A 19,331-nucleotide genomic window follows, 5' to 3' on the forward strand; every position below is an offset into this window, starting at 1 on the left:
TTCCACTATAAATATGACTTTATTGGACAACTTAATAATGTTCAATAAATGTAGTTGTATCAGTTGAAGTCTCTCCCTGGTATTCATTTTGCACCACATTGGACTCCCATGACTGCATCTAGATCCATGGGGAAAAAAGGCACAAATAAGCCTACTATTTCAAACAGACAGTCAGTTTGATATGAGAATGGGTTATGTCAGAATACAAAAGGTAACTTCACCATCAATCAGAAGTCTAACGCATTAATCATCATTCATAAACACCCCCCCCCCCCCCCCCCATTGCACTACAAATGTCGAGATCACAGTATTCACCTTCGTCTGAGGGAAACCTGAATGATGCAGGGTTCCTTCGTAGAAAGGAGACACGCTGTTAATGGCTTACACGTCTCCTGCTCCAAGACAAGCCACATTAACGCTACGATTCCCTGAAGTCGCAAAGGCAAAAATAAGCACAAAAAAAGTTATTCACCAAGACTGGAGACAACCACATTGATGTCCATGCCTGGGTTATGAGTCAGAACAACAAAAGTCAACTTCACTGTCAATCAGAAGTCTAACGCGTTAAAACATCATTCATACAACAATGGATATTTTCTATGGTTATTGGATTGCCATTGCATGCAACTACCTCAAGAGAACACAAGGGGTTCCATGGTCCCAACGTGGACTCGAGGGCCATGCTGCGGACCACGTGCGCAATCTCCGCACATGATTGTGGTGCTCGTAATGGCCTCCGACTTTCCTGGGGAATAGAATCAAAACATTAACGAAATGATTTAGCATCAAGGATGTTTAAAGTTAACCCAGATGTCAATAAATTAACCTTACCTTGAACGAGTCGTAAGTAGCTAGTTAGCCATTAGCTACTGGCCTTTTTACTGAGTTCCTTGGCAAATTACATAATAGGGATTAATTGACATTCACTCACTACAGTTTTCAATGTATAATCTTCTTGCGTCCATCAAACAATATGGGTAAACAAATGTCGAGTTTAGTCTGCACAGACTGAGCCATGCGTCTGTAATCAGACATACGCTCCATGTTCCTCTTGCTTGATGTAATGTGACCGGAAGACCCCCGACGAATTTATACTTGCTTCAAAGCATATCCGGTAGCTAGCTGTGTACTTATTGGTGGAGAGACATCCTAGAATCCCCCCCCCCCTCCTCCACTGTTTCGGACTTCGCAATCTAAGTCCAACACCCACATATTCATTTCAGGAAGATGCAAGTTGGACCGGCACAGAGCCAGTAACACTTGATTACCGAAGCAAGAAGAGTAGCAACGCCACAGACAAACTGAAATGTTTTGATATCGTAACTCTTTGGGAATGCCTCTTTAAAACTTGGTTGTATCGACGCATTGCATTCTATGTAACTCGTACTACCCCGTCTGGACTGTATGATGGACTGGACGGTTAGCAGTCGGGCCCTATTGTGGTGCATATTCACGTTACTGTGTAGTATTGACCCACTTCAAGTGGTAAGTAGCTAACCTAACTTACGATACTGAACCTTAGTGGGAGGAATTGGCATATTGGCTAACTAGTTAGCTAATGGGTTTAGGGGTTAACACCTAGCTAAGATTTACAACTCGTTAGCTAGCTGATATTTTTGGCTAAATGGTTATTAGCTAGCTAACGTTAGCTAGTATACTTGGCTGGTTGGCTAGCTAACAACCAGTTATATATTTTATGCCTAGTTAACTAGTGTCGACTCCAACTAAGCTAAGGTCAATATAGTATGTTGTAGTGCTTGAAGTAGTAGTATTAGCTAGTCTCCTGTTTTTGTAGTAGGGGTAAAATTACAGATAAATGTATTGTACCGCATTTATTCAACAACCTACCCATTAAGTCACACTAGTTGGGTAATCTAACCATGCCATAAGATGAAGCCAAGGCATTAGAGCCAGGCTGGGGACCCTAGCTAAATTGATACGATTAGACTTTAGACCCCCATGTAAAGAGTCTGTCAGTAAAGACCAACCAGGTGAAGTTCCACCACCTCACTGGTTGCTGGAGCAAGCCCATTGCTCTGTGTTAAATGTTTCTTTCTAAAACATAAAATAAAAATATTGTGATAGTGCTTTCAAAATGTAGCTATCCAACATGTATCTTTATGAATAGATTTGCAGGGATGTTTGTTTAACACACTCAGTGCCCTAGTAATTCAGCATGCTTGTTCTGGTTGTGCTTGTTCTGGTTGCGCAGTCAGACTTGTAGGTAGAGCTGGGCAAAAATCCATATAGCGATAAATTAACTATTGTCATGATAACAATACATTGAACTATAAGTTTAACATTAATGTGGGCCAGTTTTTTATTTTCATGTATTACCCTTAATAATAATACTTTAAATGTTGTAGCTATCAGTTTCCCATCAACAATCACCCATATTAGAAAACGTATTTAATTTAAAACGTCACATTTCTCTAGTAGGCCCTTATAGGGTATTTAATGAATGATATCAGCAAAATGTCCATGATAAGTGGTCGGTTTGGTTGGTGTTGATAATTTTCAGTTTATTGTCCCAGTTATACTTGCAGGCCGTGCTACCATGTGCGTATAGACAGAGTTCAGTCTGTGTATGTTCTGTTTGACTGTGTGTGTGTCCTATCTTATCACAAGGCCAATGGCTGTGCAGGCACTTTGTGCGGGTGTATTAGGGTCTACGTGAAGCTGCGGCAGAGACGGTGCCACTGGTTTTTGACAAGTGGAAGGGAGCTCAAATGGCCATGCACAGAGAAATCACAAAACAAACATGCTTGATGTTTTAAGTCTCTGCACACACTAATATCTGGCCATCCGACCTGCCTACGTGTGCATTGCATGTGGGCAAAACAAGTAGACAATTAAAATAAAACCACAGTGAAATTAAATGCAAGGTGGTGTTGAGGGCAAGATGCTCAAGATGGGACACGCAGGTTGTTCAACACAAAATATACATAACCTGGTCATGCATGGCCATTTGTACACCATGTAGGTTTAATTTTCTCACCTTTTAAAAAAAAACATTTCCTCTTAGATTTTGATCTGTGGTCACCAGATAATGAGCGTCATCAGTTCCTGTCTTAATTCATGCCTGCACACAAACTGTGAGCGCTACAGCGAGTCTACAAATGGGAGGAAACATTCAGACTGTTTTGGAAATGTTCCATTGAAGGTGAATTAATGGAGGCAAGGTTGATAAATTACTTGCTAGAGTCGAGCATTAATTGACAGCAAATTTGACAATTTGCACAAGGTAATAACACCTCTTCAACGCAATGGTCTGTTCTGATATAGTAGGTCTGTTAACAGGGATCCTGCAGATTTAGGTTGGAAGGTCATTTCTACATTCAGTTCCACTAAGTATTTCTGAAGCAGCTTGTACCGTGTCCGGTTTCTGTTCTCCATGTCCCTTCTGGAGGGTGCATCTAGCGTCAATGTTTTTCACTCTCTTTTTGATTGGGCCTATGAATTCTGTAGGCTAGTGCCTCTCTTAGTGGTTCCAGTAGTGGTTGAGAACATTTAGGCCTAAGCCTAGATGCAATGTAAAAAAATAAATAATACACTTTCTCACCGGTCTCTACCAGTGAGACCTTTAGCTCTAAGCATCAGTAGCATTACATTACTCTGAAAGACTACTTGTTTGCCCCTCCTTTGTGTTCCCTCTTCCCTAGAAGGCTTTGATTCCTATTGACTGATGGTGGGAAACCTGCCAATCACATGTACCTGATACCACTGCCCGAGAACTCTTAGGCATGTTCATTCTGTCTCTCTCTAATGGAACATGGCCTCATTGCAGAGTCAGAGTGAAAACTCGGAACCTGCCAAGAATTGTTTCGCCAGGTTTGGGTATATTATGTAACCCTAGCAGTGTTACGCAATGTCTGACTTCTTTCCCTGGTAAAAAGCATTATGACATGTAAACCAAACGGGGCCTGCTCCAATGACCTTTTCTCTCTACTCCCGCTCCCAGATACAGACCAGTATAGAACTGAACTCCCCTCCTCTATACTATCAATCATACCGTATAGCCTAACAACCGCGTACAGATGTCCCAAGGATGTACTTTTAGGCCTGAAGGTGTTAAACGTTGTTTCGAACAGAGTGCTGCTTCTCACAAACTCCAACCGTCCGACAGATGTTCCAGAGATGTTGATTTTGAAACTGAGAGCAGGCTGGAGGTTTGTGGGGATGAATAATAATACATTGACATTGATGGTTATTGTTTTACTGTTCCTGGTACTGTTCTTATGAGGTGATAAGCCAGTGGGAACAACCACAGGTGTCCAGTATTGACACAAGCTCTCTCCGGTGTGTAGACTGTAAGATTACAGCAGGGTTAACTGAACAAACAAACCCAGAAACACACACGCTTCCTTCTTTTTTTTATATACCATAGACATTTTTAGATAAACTGCTAAATAAATGAGCTGTAGCTAGCAAACAGCACCTAAGTCACGTGGTTAGGTTATAATTGCTTTGATTTCATCAGATAGGCCTAGCTTCATACAGTAACCTTAGGTTTCTTTCGTTACTCCAGCAGGCCGAGTGTGTTTGGTCTGGTCAATTTCGTAGACTGTAGACGGCTGGGAGGAAGACAACATAACAAGGCTGTCTGATTCATAGAAGGCCAGGGGTGATTCACTGAAGTGTACTCTGTTTGTTCTGGATGCCATGTGCTCCTCAGGCCCTGGCTTGCTGGTTGTGATGTGGGGGGGGGCACATTGGTTTCTGGCCTAACAGCACTTAGGCCTAGTTCTCCCTTGTAAGTGTCTGAGTGCTGGGTAGGGCCTGGAGTAATTATAGATCAGTGATCTGCCTTTAACAGAAACAGCAGGGACTAGTTATACTATCCTGAGTGCCCTTTGGAGGGGATGTTTCATCCCATTGAATTAGGACATTAAATTCTATGTTCTACTGTTCTAACTTTGGTTTGGCTGGAAGAGTGGGGGTGGGGTTAGTGGAGTAGGTTTGTACACACACAAGTCATGCACGGTATTAAAATCCCTCTGGCCCTAGCTGCCTCCTTTAGCTGGGTCATGGCTATAAGAGATGTATAGCTTTTGTGAAATGAATGTCAAAATATGTTTTTATGTTTTTGGTGTATTTTAGCTATCCCTAACCCTTCCTAACCTTAACCTGCTATGCTAATTATCCTAACCTGCTAGGGAAAGGTTTTTTTTTTTACAAAAGCTGTATCCCATCTAGTCAAAACCCTTGAGCAGCCAGAGCACTCTACAGTACAGACACTCCCACCCGGCCTCTTCCTGTGCCAAAATCAAAATGAAGACTACGTATCGCATATCAGTGTGATGTTTTTTTTTTTTAAGATCCCTTGCACTCACTGACCACAGAGACTTCTAAGGAAAGAAACACCCCCTTGGCTTGACCGGGCCTCTGTCAGAGCTTAAAGTGTGGTCAGTGATTCAGGCGCGGCATACACCCACTTACGCCTGCATACATTTTCGGTTGTTTCATTCCTTCTTGCCAAAATTGCTGTCCATGTTTTTCTACTGAACCCAGTCAAAGTCTGCCCATGTGGGCTTGTGTCCCTCTCCCAGAGAGAGTGATATGAGAAGGACTGGAGAGAAACACATTCACATGTCCATCTCAGCCCACTCTTTGTCTGTGCGGTGACTGAGAAACACATTTCTCCCTGAGTTCCACCATGCCGACCATGCTTGCTTTATCAGTCCTGACCCTTACCTAGCCTTCCTCCCCACTCTTCAGTCTCCCAGTTCTGACCCTTACCTAGCCTTCCTCCCCACTCTTCAGTCTCCCAGTTCTGACCCTTACCTAGCCTTCCTCCCCACTCTTCAGTCTCCCAGTCCTGACCCTTACCTAGCCTTCCTCCCCACGTCCCAGTCTAGTAGGATGTATATTCAGTTTTTTTTTTACCTTTTATTTAACTAGGCAAGTCAGTTAAGAACAAATTCTTATTTTCAATGGTGGCCTAGGAACAGTGGGTTAACTGCCTGTTCAGGGGCAGAACGACAGAACCTTGTCAGCTCGGGGATATGAACTTGCAACCTTTCGGTTACTAGTCCAACACTCTAACCACTAGGCTACCCTGCCGCTCCGGCACTCCTGAACAGTCCTTCTCAGTATTGGCATTCCTCTGGGGCCTTATAAACTGCTCTCTATTATGGCAGCACATTGCCTGTACTCCTATGTAGTGTAGACTATTTTATAGTTAGGTATGATCAAACTGATTATGAATCAGTGTTCAATAATACCACCATTTAATTAGTTGCAACCGTTCATTATTCATCACGTATACAATACAACGGCACACATGCGTCCTTGGCTCTATGGCTATAGTTTCCATTATTATAGTGTCTAGCCATAGAGGCCATGGTCATATCAGGGCTGATATGGCCAGAGCTCTTTGGTCAACAGAAGGTACTTGCATTGTCTGTAGATGAAATTCTTTTTGAAAGAGGTGAATACTAAGATTAGGCCCTTGGCTTATGTTGAATACCACTAAGAAGACTATCTTCTGTTCCCCTATAGATGTGCTTTTACAGTATTTTGTGTTCTGTCTTGCAGAGTTTCTGCCGCGCCAGCACCGTCTCCCTCCCCGAAAGCCTGCTCTTTGTGTCCACCCTGGATGGAAACCTACACGCCGTCAGCAAGAAATCAGGCTCTATCAAATGGACGCTGAAAGAGGGTAAGGAAGAAGAGGAGAGTCCTGAGTAATTCACTAGCGCCTTTGTTTGTCTCTATCAATCTTTAGCTGCTGTTTGAGTTACACCTGTGAAACAAAGTGCCATTGTTGTTCCACAAGGATCACAATCGAGGCCCCTTTAGTTTGTGAAAGTGAAGACGAGCTCTATTTCGTCTTTTGTTGAATGGTGGAAACCAGATTCAGAGCAGAAACATTATTTTCAGAACTAATCACACAGTGTACGAGGCAGTGGGAAGAATGCACGTGTCGGCCTACTTTTTTTTACCTCAGCTGCGTATCATTGCATGTACTAATACTGTAATTACAGCTATTGAGGTACTGAATGGTTAGAGAAATCAACACTGCTCTAGTGAGCGTGGGAGTAGGCTGTCGATCATAAACTATGGTAACTGTGTTATTCTCAGGCCTACCTCTCATAAAGGGATGTATTGACAGATTATTTTTCACTGTGTAAATGGCATTTTTGAGGCATTTCTGGGTTTAGATAATGGTGGGTGTTTTTACTGTATTTTCTGCTCTCCCGGCGCATGAGTAAATGCAGTGAACTCTTTGCTCACGCATGCTAACCTGGTAATCATTAACCTGGAGAGAGTGGGACAGATATAGCCTTTACTCGTGGTCAGCCATAATAGGCAGGGGTGAACTGCTCTGCTGTATTTATATTTCTCTTGTTTTTGTTCTACTTTATTTTATAGTACTACTGATAATGATTACTGCGTTGTTGGAAGAGAGCTTGCAAGAAAGGCGTTTCATTGTACTTGCTTGTGCACATGACAATAAAAAAAAAACATATCTAAACACCCTGTCTGAGGTTACATGGTCAGAATGAGCATTGGTATGATTAGCATACTAATGCAGGGTCTATTTACTAGAAGTCATGTAGCTAGGCTAGTAACGTTACTGAAACTCCATTTTGGATTCAAGGTGAACAACACATGCTATCAGATGGGCTGAATAACAGGGAAACGGTGGATCACAAATGGTTGACCTTTCATGTCAAACCAGCGAGTCACACCTGATACTGTATAACATCATTAATAAACATGAGAATATGGAATTGGTCCCATCTGAGCCCTGTGTTTCCTCAAAAGGCCCTTTTAATATGAACATGGACAGGGATAGCACCAGGTCGCCTTTCTCAAACATCTGCTGTCTTCCCTGAAGCCTAACTAACTAAAGCCCACATCCAGGGGGTAGGCAGGTCTTCCCTGAGGCCTAACTGACTAATGCCCACAGAAGGAGCCTGGAGGGAGGTAGGAACCTGTCACTCAGGCCCAGCAGGTAGGATCCAACCCAGGGTTGGCATGGGTCCCATCCTTGGTGTGTCCTTTTTATGGGGCCAAACCACGCCCACAAGCAACCTAGCAACATTCAAAGTCGTGCTGATTGGAGAGAGTCAGAGTTCGGAGATACTGATTAAGTAAATACGCGGAAAGATAGCTGAAGAGGTATCCCGGCGAACTGGGAGTTCGTAGTTTGCTCGTGCCTGCCATGCAAAGAACCCGCGGGAGTTCCGCGGCTTCGTTTTGAAATTATCCTAACTAAAGGCAAGCAACAAGTGACTGTAGATGGCTAACATTACATTATTGTCAGTAATGGTGAATGAATGGAGCTAGCATCTCGTTTAGTTGCGTACCAGCACAAATGTAATGTAGCTAAGTATCTCAATAGTCATTTTGTAAACACTTCGAACTCCTAGTGTGGTCAACGCACTACTAGACAGCATCAACCCAATCGGCGATGTAAGCTAGCGATAACACTTGATATAAGTCACATCTTACTTATCTCCAAAAACAATTAAACTATCCATTATGTCAATGCTATCCATCTGGTCAATCAAGCTGGTTGCAGTCACTAACTAAAAAGCTACATAGTTAAATGCAACTTCATATCCAAATTTAGGGGAAATGCAAAGTATGGATGGCAATGTTTTGGAGGCGATTCTGTCTGTAGCGTTTGTTCTTTCAAAACGCAGGAACAACTTAACTCTGACCAATCAGCGCGGCTTTGAATGTTGCTAGGATAAATGGTAGGCGTGGATAAAACGATGCATCGCTGTCTTGACCCTGCTGCACCTACCAGTGACATTTGACACACCGGCCAAGTATACTCGTTCATACAACAACACACACATCAATAGTCAGTGTGTCCTCCCAAACAGTTACGCTATCAGGTGAGGTGCATATTCAGTGAAGGGAAAGAACATTGAGGTCGGCACACGGCGCTCTGTCGTTACAAATGGAGAAAACACACAGATCCACAAAGAATTCGAAAACAAACTCAATTTTGATAAACTCCCATATCTACTGGGTGAAATAACAGTGTGCCATCACAGCAGCAAGATGTGTGACCTGTTGCCACAAGAAAAGGGCAACCAGTGAAAAACAAACACCATTGTAAATACAACCCATATTTATGCTTATTTATTTTCCCTTCTGTACTTTAACCATTTGTACATTGTTACAACACCGTATATATACGTAATATGACATTTGTAATGTCTTTATTCTTTTGAAACTTCTGTATGTGTAATGTTTACTGTTAATTTGTATTGTTTATTTCACTTTTGTATATTATCTACCTCACTTGCTTTGGCAATGTTAACACATGTTTCCCATGCCAATAAAGCCCCTTGAATTGAAAACGTTCTACTAAAAAATATATACATCTCCTGCATGGTCGTCCGTAAAAGATGTCATCACACAATTGGGCTACCTGTGTAAACGCAGTTCCAGGTAAACCACCCAGCACAGACCTCTGCCAGTCAGAGCAGAGGTTCCATCTGGCTGACCTTGTGGACTCCGCTGCCGCTGTGTGTGTTTGTCTAGTAGTAATGTCATTACGCCCTGGTCCCTGTGTGTGCCAGTTTGGCAGGGTGGCCTGGGTGCTGTATCACATTCAGTGGGGTGCGACATTACAGGACATTCAGATAGTAATATATGACCTGCTTCTCTATCATGTAGAATAGGGAATCATGTCCGCTCTATACAATACATTTCTAGCTGCGAAGTTCAGAATACGACCTGGGCCTTTACAGTGAGTATTAATGTGTCCCCTGTGGGCTACTGGCCACTGTTTATTTAGGCTATACTGTTGTTATTAGCTAAATAAGGGGCGTTGGCCTCTTATCAGTTAGGACAAGTGTGGTTTAAGGAGCCGCTTAACCTGAGACCAACAATGCAGGGGTCTATGCTGACAATTTTTACAAGGAGCATGTGGCGTAAGTTGAAAAATATAGGCGCACACAAAGATTAATTTAGGAGCAAAATTTTAATTATTTGCGATATTAAAGCTGGATCCTTAATTCTTCCTTTCTCAAGATCAGAGAGTGAAAGGTCCCTGACCTTAAAGTTTTCAGTAAACCTTCTGAGTTAATTCTGTGTTTGGGAGTAATCGTTTATGAACTGAAGAACTGGGGTTTATATTCAAACAGGAAAGACAGCACTGTAGTGGTTCATATTGTGTACTGTATACATGCTGCTGATTCTTGGTCAACCGGTACTGTCATCATTTGTAGTGTACTATTCATGGCACTGATGACTGAAAGGCACATTTTCTTCCGTTTTCTTCTGTGGACAGATCCTGTTCTGCAGGTTCCAACACATGTGGCGGAGTAAGTATCCTGAAGACTGTGTGTTTGTCAGTTTTTGTGTGCGTGTGCGAGTCTGTCAGTTTAGGTGTCATAGTGTATTGAGTGCAACAGGAAATTAACACAATGTGCTGAGCATGCATAACTGTTTTTTGTCCTGTTCTGCTTGAGCAATAAGACTACTCTATTCAAAATACAACCGGGTTCATTGATGACTGATCTGACAATGTGTAAGCCCTATCCAACAATCAAATCCAACTTTATTTAGGCCTATAGTGCACAGGTGTCACAGCACACTTCACCTTGAATTATGTATGATCTGTCGGAGTGTTAACATTCTCTACCCCATCTCTCTCTCTCGCCGTAGGCCAGCTTTTCTGCCTGACCCTAACGATGGCAGCCTGTACTCTCTAGGAGGGAAGAACAACGAGGGACTGACTGTAAGAGGAACCACTGAACCCCCTTATTAGACTAACAGGGTCACCCCTCACTAGAGAGGAACCACTGAACCCCCTTATTAGACTAACAGGGTCATCCCTCACTAGCGAGGAACCACTGAACCCCCTTATTAGACTAACAGGGTCATCCCTCACTAGAGAGGAACCACTGAACCCCCTTATTAGACTAACAGGGTCATCCCTCACTAGAGAGGAACCACTGAACCCCCTTATTAGACTAACAGGGTCACCCCTCACTAGAGAGGAACCACTGAACCCCCTTATTAGACTAACAGGGTCACCCCTCACTAGAGAGGAACCACTGAACCCCCTTATTAGACTAACAGGGTCACCCCTCACTAGAGAGGAACTGACCGTTTCCTCTTTCTCTAGAAGGCCTCTGCATATCTGCCAACCACAGGTGATAAGCAAGTCACGCAAAACATGTAGTGCACATAGGTGTGTGTGTGTGCGCGCACATCATATATTTCTGTTTGGCGAGGTTGTAGTAGCAGAGTCTGTGTGAGATTGTGTGAGATTGTGAGTGAGTATGTGGTTTGTGATGAAATGGCATTGCTCAACATTGACCCCTTGATATTGATACACTCACAGTAAACATGCTTATGAGTGGGCCAATGGACATTTCCCTGTTTTCCACAGAAACTGCCTTTCACCATACCTGAGCTGGTCCAGGCGTCGCCCTGCCGCAGCTCTGACGGGATCATCTACATGGGTAACTCTTCCAGCTCTCAGACCTGGAGTATATGACGACACACACACACTGACATGACATGTAGACATTTAGAACAGACCAGGAACCGTTTGGACTACGTTGTCATGGTTATCTACTCTACCAAGCGAGACTACCGTTCAATTTCCCGATCAGGCTGACCTCTAATGAATGAATAGAATCTTGTTAGAACTAAAAGACGTTATACTACATTTCCATTCCTTTCACCTCACGGTCATCATAACTCCTGCTCCTTTGAATATACTGCGGCACGAAGGCGTGACCGTAATCTAACCTATCTACCGTGCCATTGTTCAGCGGAGAAAATGGATGTCATGTTTCTTAGTCCTGTAGAAGTTCACACCCATTCACTGAAGCCACTGCGAGCACAAAGGGAGAATTTTCTGTGTTAATTGTCAAACCTGTTGGCCAATGGCAATTTTCACCTTACATTGTGCTAGACAGACAACCGTAATCTTCAGTCTAAAGCCGTCCTGCAAAGTCAGTTTGAGGAGCAGCTCAGCCAACAACATCTTACTCACGGGTGGGGCCACCAGCACTGCAGATGGGACACTGTTTCGTAATCCATCAGGCGTTGTTATTACAGTCCAGCCAGAATAACGATTAATGTCACTCCCTTCACCAACACAATAGAAAGACAGTGCACTACCAGGGCATGGGGTGTTTTTAATAAGACTATAGGTAGGTTAACACCCATTACCCCCTGGGAGAATGCTGGGTGCTTGTCTAGCCCACCTTTACTTAACTGAGGTTGCCCGCCCTCTGTCCCTCCCATTCACTCAAAGTATAATGAGCATAATAAACAACTCAGATTGAATGTGGTTCAACTGCATGTATGGCTCTGCTTTCAGACCAGAGACAAGTAGGTTTTTACAATGTTATTAGGCTGACTGCTCTGTGTTTCCTAGGGCTGGGCGATGTGGCCTAAAAAGAACCATGCATAATAAGGATTCACTTCTTGTAGCAGGCATTATAGAGCATTAACACGGGTCTCATACACATTATCTCAATTACAAGCCCACGTGTTAGTGAGTATCCAGTTAATATTTATATTTCAAGTTTAGCTAACTTGGATCTATTTGGTAGTTGACTAGATAGAACAGTTGAATTGTTCTGAACACACCCTTCTGTCTGTCTCCAACTGTTTGAACAGCATGCTAGCCAGATGTTGAAATCAAGTGACCTACCGAGAATGAGAATGAGTTGCCAATTCCTTATATATTTGTGTTTTTATACTTATTGCATATTTATTAAAACACAGACTAGACAGCTTGAATAATAGGCTTTGGCTAAAATGCTCCTAGTGGTACGCAATGCCACGTGCGACTGAAACTGAGCATGAAAAGGAGACGAGACCAAAAAGACACGAGAAGTGGACATAAACTCCCATACAAACAAATGAATTCAATATATATCACCCAGCCCTATTGTGTCCATGTGTTTGTGTCCTCATGATGTCCTTATGTCTGTTTTTGTATCACTTTGTGTGTATGCGCAGGTAAGAAGCAGGACCTGTGGTACGTGGTGGACCTGTTGACAGGGGAGAAGCAGCAGACCCTCACTTCCTCCTTTGCTGAGATGCTGTGTCCCTCCTCCTCCCTGATCTACCTGGGACGCACCGGTAGGCACCTGTAGCCCAGCCTACACCTAGCTGGCTTGGGGTCTAAACATCTCCATGGGATATTAATTATTCACTTCTCCCCCTTAGGGCACTGGGCCTCCCGGGTGGCGCAGTAGTTAAGGGCGCTGTGCCATGCTCTGTCGCAGGCTCTGGGTTCGCGCCCAGGCTCTGTCGCGACTGGGAGGTCCGTGGGGCGACGCACAAGCCCTCCCTAACAACACTGGGCCAATTGTGCGTCGCCCCACGGACCTCCCAGTCGCGACAGAGCCTGGGCGCGAACCCAGAGCCTGCGACAGAGCATGGCACAGCGCCCTTAACTACTGCGCCACCCGGGAGGCCCAGTGCCTTAAGGGGGAGAAGTGAATAATTAATATCCCATGGAGATGTTTAGACCCCAAGCCAGCTAGGTGTAGGCTGGGCATGGACTCCTGTGGCGGGCCGGGCGCAGTGCACGCTAACCAAGGTTGCCAGGTGCACGGTGTTTCCTCCGACACATTGGTGCGGCTGGCTTCCGGGTTGGATGCGCGCTGTGTTAAGAAGCAGTGCGGCTTGGTTGGGTTGTGTATCGGAGGACACATGACTTTCAACGACTTTCATGACGTCTCTCCCGAGCCTGTACGGGAGTTGTAGCGATGAGACAAGATAGTAGCTACTAAAACAATTGGATACCATGAAAAAGGGGTAAAATAAAAAAGCCACAGGCCCAGGCTCATAGAGATGTGTTCTGTCTATTCGTTTCTATGGATAGACCCGTTTGCCCCCAACCCCTGTCCCCTCTACATCCCTGCCTCTTCCTGGCTTCACCTGGTCAGCCCTACCTATCCTTTCCCAATCTACTTACTTAATCTCCATAGGTATCTTATCCCAGCTAATTTGTTTGTACTGTCTAAAGGCAACATGCTGTTCAGCTGGCAGCTAGCCGAAGTCAGCTAGGCGAACCGAACGTTTGTGCTCACATACTCCCTTAAAACTAGAAAAAAGCAGCTGTTGTACTATTTGTCCATTTTTGAGACAGCGTAGTCAGTGTACACTTCCTCAAAATAGTCAGAATTAATCTAACTCAAGGAATCTGTCATTTCATTACGGTTTTTGTCGAGGAGGTCTTTGTTGCCCAATTTTGAATCTAACTAAGATGTTTGGTGCATTATTTCTCAATTAAACAATGTGTATGAAAATGAGTCGCCGCACGTCGAATGACAACAGACTTTATTGAAGAATCCCTACTGTTGACCAATCTCAGACGAAGGGGCGTAGACTTCGGCTACCGACTTCGTCTTGCGTCCAGACAGAAATGTGTGTGCCCAAACACACAAAAACCCTCACTGAAGTCCAAAACAAACGAAAACGTCACAAAATGTAATAATATATGCACAAACTCTTCTGAACTGTTTCAGCTGGGGAGCATGCGGACGCCTCAACCTTCTCTGCTAATGGCACTTATGTAAAAGTCTGGCATCAACGCAAAGCCTCTTTTCAATTCAATTTCAATTTAAGGGGCTTTATTGGCATGGGAAACATATGTTTACATTGCCAAAGCAAGTGAAATTTCTCTCCCTGGGTTTAATTTTCCACATCCTCATTCACATCCCCTTTACAGACCTGGGATCAGCTCCCCTCCCCCAATCCAAACCTTAACCATTAGAGGGGAAAATGTGAATCTGATCAGCGATTAGGGGCAACTTTACTGCCTTGGAAATGCTACTCTACTTCCATGCCCATTTGTAATCCCAGTTATTACTGCGGTGATCTGTCATACCCTGTGTCCTATGGCATCCGCTTAATTTTGATGTCACTTTAGATGACTTGTGTGTGGCTTGTTGTAGATATTTATGGCGGTTGTAAAGGTCAGGCTGCCAGGGCAGCAGTCCAAGAAGTATAAATGCTTTGAGACATGGAGACGTGGGATACCTCTGTCAGGGGAACATGAATTTGGCCAGTGTTGTCACCATAGTTGTAATGAGCGCTCTCACCATTTCTTCCCAAAGCACAATATCACCATGGGTTAAGTCCTGCTGAGTTTAGTTTCACTACTCTGGCATATCCTACATGTTCTAGGCTACAGTACATGATGTTGTCCCTTCCCCAGAGTACACTATCACCATGTACGACACCAAGAGTAGAGAGCTCCGCTGGAATGCCACCTACTTCGACTACGCCTCCACGCTGCCTGACGACGACACCAGATACAGTAAGACATGCGTTTATATCTCTCGATAGCGACAGTGAATGTAGGCTATGTATGTGAGAGACTGAGTTGTTTGAGACCTGCTGTCTGGTAGGGCTGTGATGATGCCAGTATCACAATATATTTTTCATGGCAAAAATGAAAACAGGAAGCAGATGTAACTCTTTGGTCCTGTAAAAACCTGCTGGATGTAACATATTGTGTGCTATAGCTTGGAAAATAAATATGTGTGAATCTGGATGACAACAATGATGTTTGTTTCCAACATCAGGGCTGTTTTCCTAAAGAAGTTAAATCCGCTTCGTGTTTTTGTTTCCTTGCCATGATACTAACGAGTATTGTGTTACTGATATCGTCCTGCTCTCTGGTTGAAAGCATATCTCATAGAACATAGATCCAGGGAGATGATTTTCTACTGTCATTATCCTCACAACATCCTCATAACTATTGAACATCATCCAATATCAAAGGAAACTAATATTAAATACACTGCTCAAAAAAATAAAGGGAACACTAAAATAACACATCCTAGATCTGAATGAATTAAATATTCTTATTAAATACTTTTTTCTTTACATAGTTGAAACTGCTGACAACAAAATCACACAAATTATCAATGGAAATCAAATGTATCAACCCATGGAAGTCTGGATTTGGAGTCACACTCAAAATTAAAGTTGAAAACCACACTACAGGCTGATCCAACTTTGCTGTAATGTCCTTAAAACAAGTCAAAATGAGGCTCAGTAGTTTGTGTGGCCTCCACGTGCCTGTATGACCTCCCTACAATGCCTGGGCATGCTCCTGATGAGGTGGCGGATGGTCTCCTGAGGGATCTCCTCCCAGACCTGGACTAAAGCATCCGCCAACTCCTGGACAGTCTGTGGTGCAACGTGGCGTTGGTGGATGGATGCTATGATGCTATGGACTGGCCCGTCCGTTCCCCAGACCTGAATCCAATTGAGCACATCATGTCTCGCTCCATCCACCAACGCCACGTTGCACCACAGACTGTCCAGGAGTTGGTGGATGGAGCGAGACATGATGTGCTCAATTGGATTCAGGTCTGGGGAACGGACGGGCCAGTCCATAGCATCAATGCCTTCCTCTTGCAGGAACTGCTGACACACACTCCAGCCACATGAGGTCTAGCATTGTCTTGCATTAGGAGGAACCCAGGGCCAACCGCACCAGCATATGGTCTCACAAGGGGTCTGAGAATCTCATCTCGGTACCTAATGGCAGTCAGGCTACCTCTGGCGAGCACATGGAGGGCTGTGCGGCCCCCCAAAGAAATGCCACCCCACACCATGACTGACCCACCGCCAAACCGGTCATGCTTGAGGATGTTGCAGGAAGCAGAACGTTCTCCACGGCGTCTGTCACGTATGTCACGTGCTCAGTGTGAACCTGCTTTCATCTGTGAAGAGCACAGGGCGCCAGTGGCGTATTTGCCAATCTTGGTGTTCTCTGGCAAATGCCAAACGTCCTGCACGGTGTTGGGCTGTAAGCACAACCCCCACCTGTGCACGTCAGGCCCTCATACCACCCTCATGGAGTCTGTTTCTGACCGTTTGAGCAGACACATGCACATTTGTGGCCTGCTGGAGGTCATTTTGCAGGGCTCTGGCAGTGCTCCTCCTTGCACAAAGGTGGAGGTAGCGGTCCTGCTGCTGGGTTGTTGCCCTCCTATGGCCTCCTCCACGTCTCCTGATGTACTAGCCTGTCTCCTGGTAGCGCCTTCATTCTCTGGACACTACGCTGACAGACACAGCAAACCTTCTTGCCACAGCTCGCATTGTGCCATCCTGGATGAGCTGCACTACCTGAGCCACTTGTGTGGGTTGTAGACTCCATCTCATGCTACCACTAGAGTGGAAGCACCGCCAGCATTCAAAAGTGACCAAAACATCAGCCAGGAAGCATAGGAACTGAGAAGTGGTCTGTGGTACCACCTGCAGAACCACTCCTTTATTGGGAGTGTCTTGCTAATTGCCTATAATTTCCACCTGTTGTCTATTCCATTTGCACAACAGCATGTGAAATTTATTGTCAATCAGTGTTGCTTCCTAAGTGGACAGTTTGATTTCACAGAAGTGTGATTGACTTGGAGTTACATTGTGTTGTTTAAGTGTTCCCATTATTTTTTTGAGCAGTGTATGATTCTCCTCTCTCTCCTCACGTTTCTCTCCCTCTCCTCACATCTCCATCTCTTTCCCTCTCTACCTCTTTCTATATATGTGTATTGTCCACCTCACGTCATCTTTCACATAGTTGCAATGATGCAATACGTACACCCAGTTTACGTAACCCCCCTCCTCTCCCCCTCCCCTTATAGAGATGGCCCACTTTGTCTCCAATGGTGACGGGCTGGTGGTGACAGTGGACAGTGAGTCGGGTGACGTCCAGTGGATCCAGAATTACAACTCCCCCGTGGTGGCCATGTACATATGGCAGCGCGAGGGCCTGCGCAAGGTGCCTCTCACCAACGTCGCTGTGGAAACGCTGCGCTACCTCACCTTCATGTCAGGCGAGGTGGGTCGCATCACACAGTGGAAGTATCCCTTCCCCAAGGAGAAGAAGCCCAAAAACAAACTCATGTAAGTAGACTGTGTGATCGACAGTGGCTTCCCTTTAGTTACTCAGCTATGGAGGCACAACCCTGACTTAAGAAATGACTTTGTAGGTGTCTTATGCTTTCATAGAAAAACACAGACAATTGGATGAAACTTTTTCATTGTCACTTGTGTCCATTTTACCCTCATGTCATTGTTTGTCTATAGTAAATACCCCCAGGGGTGGGTATTTTAAAGTGTAGAGCGGACTACTGTTTTAGATTGAACTTTCATGCAAATCTTCCCATAGCCTTGGGCATTGAATGTGCATACACATATATTCTGCAATGTAGAAAATAGCAACAAATAAAGAAAACCCCTTGAATGAGCAGGTGTTTCCAAACTTTTGACTGGTACTGTATATATTTGCATATCTGGGTTGAGGATTCTGTCCTGATGGGTTAGGAATAGAAGCCCCACCCTTTTCTATAAACAATGTTGATTGGTTTCTACCAGCTCCAGTATATGCTCAGCAAGACTCCAAGCAGAGCCTCTACCCTTTAGCATTTGCCACAGCATTTCTGCCAAGACCATTCTCCTTTGACTTCTGTTGAATTAGTTTCACGCTTATTTAGCCACTTCCTTCTCTCTTATGTTTTCCTTCAAGGCATTTATTTTGTTAACAGGGGCCCCTTTGAAAATGCTTTAACTGAACTCTTGAAGTCTCACAAGTAATTTCTGATGGGTTGAGTAAGTTGATTTTGCAAGCAGCACGTGTTACGGTTGATCTCCCCATCCTGAGAACAGGGGTTGGCCCCATCTCGTGTTAAAGCTTTGATATGCATTCCAGGGCTCTGAATCATTGATGGGGTGTATTGAAGATCTCTTTATATCTATGTTTGATGATCGCATGAGCCAGTGGTGGTGTAGTCAGGACTTGTAGAGGTGTTTCATTTGTTCATAAAGTGATACATATCTAACCAACACAGATGGACTCTTTCAGTCATGGTTTCACAAAACAGTTCTGTACTTCTATTTACACCAGCTTTCAGAAGAAAGGAGAAATAAGAGTTTCAGTGGGTGATCTTGTAGTGTGTGTGTGAAATTGTCTGTTTGTAACCAATAGTGCAGTTTTCTGACTCAAGTCAAAGCGGTCTACAGTATAATAGAGAATCTCCCTATTCTAAATGTCCTGGTTGAGGTAGACTATTAGGCTTCTCTTCCTTGTTTAAAGCTAACATTAAGACTATCCTGTTCTGTTGTCTTCACAGGGCCACACTCTACGTAGGCAAGTACTCCACCAGCCTGTACGCATCGCCCTCCCTGGTGCATGATGGGGTCACGGTCGTGGTGAGTGGCACTAGGCTCTTCTGTGTTAGAACAAAATGTGACATTCCGTCTAGAATCTAGAACATCATCAAACAACTGGAAGCTTCTGGGAGCTGATCTCTTAGCCCAAGATCAAAGATGTGAGTTAAAAGTCACAGGGACCTGCACTAGTGTTGGTTTGATTATTT

At 44.3% G+C, this 19,331-nt stretch overlaps 1 protein-coding gene and 1 long non-coding RNA gene across 3 annotated transcripts in view; one reads left to right on the plus strand and one right to left on the minus strand.

Annotated features, from left to right (window-relative positions):
- Positions 1-1,085, minus strand: LOC110538769 (uncharacterized). Of its 2 annotated transcripts, none has more exons than XR_002475811.3 (4): positions 832-1,085; positions 632-745; positions 316-428; positions 1-118 (listed from the first exon to the last, which is right to left on the minus strand). It is a non-coding gene; the product is annotated as an uncharacterized LOC110538769 (long non-coding RNA). The 2 variants fall into 2 exon arrangements; XR_016485400.1 differs by having other exon boundaries at positions 932-1,082.
- LOC110538768 (serine/threonine-protein kinase/endoribonuclease IRE1) overlaps positions 1,034-19,331 on the plus strand; it is a 27,389-nt gene continuing 9,091 nt past the window's right edge. Inside the window, exons 1-9 of the mRNA XM_090194010.1 lie at positions 1,034-1,485; positions 6,538-6,658; positions 10,256-10,289; positions 10,633-10,705; positions 11,363-11,435; positions 12,952-13,074; positions 15,161-15,262; positions 17,598-17,859; positions 19,086-19,164. Of these exons, the coding sequence (XP_090050136.1) occupies positions 1,405-1,485; positions 6,538-6,658; positions 10,256-10,289; positions 10,633-10,705; positions 11,363-11,435; positions 12,952-13,074; positions 15,161-15,262; positions 17,598-17,859; positions 19,086-19,164 (948 nt within the window). The 5' untranslated portion in view covers positions 1,034-1,404. The remainder of the gene's footprint in view (positions 1,486-6,537; positions 6,659-10,255; positions 10,290-10,632; positions 10,706-11,362; positions 11,436-12,951; positions 13,075-15,160; positions 15,263-17,597; positions 17,860-19,085; positions 19,165-19,331) is intronic.

This window comes from Oncorhynchus mykiss, chromosome 12, assembly GCF_057628025.1.
Source record: "Oncorhynchus mykiss isolate SJ-2025 chromosome 12, ASM5762802v1, whole genome shotgun sequence".
NCBI classification, from domain to species: Eukaryota; Metazoa; Chordata; class Actinopteri; order Salmoniformes; family Salmonidae; genus Oncorhynchus; species Oncorhynchus mykiss.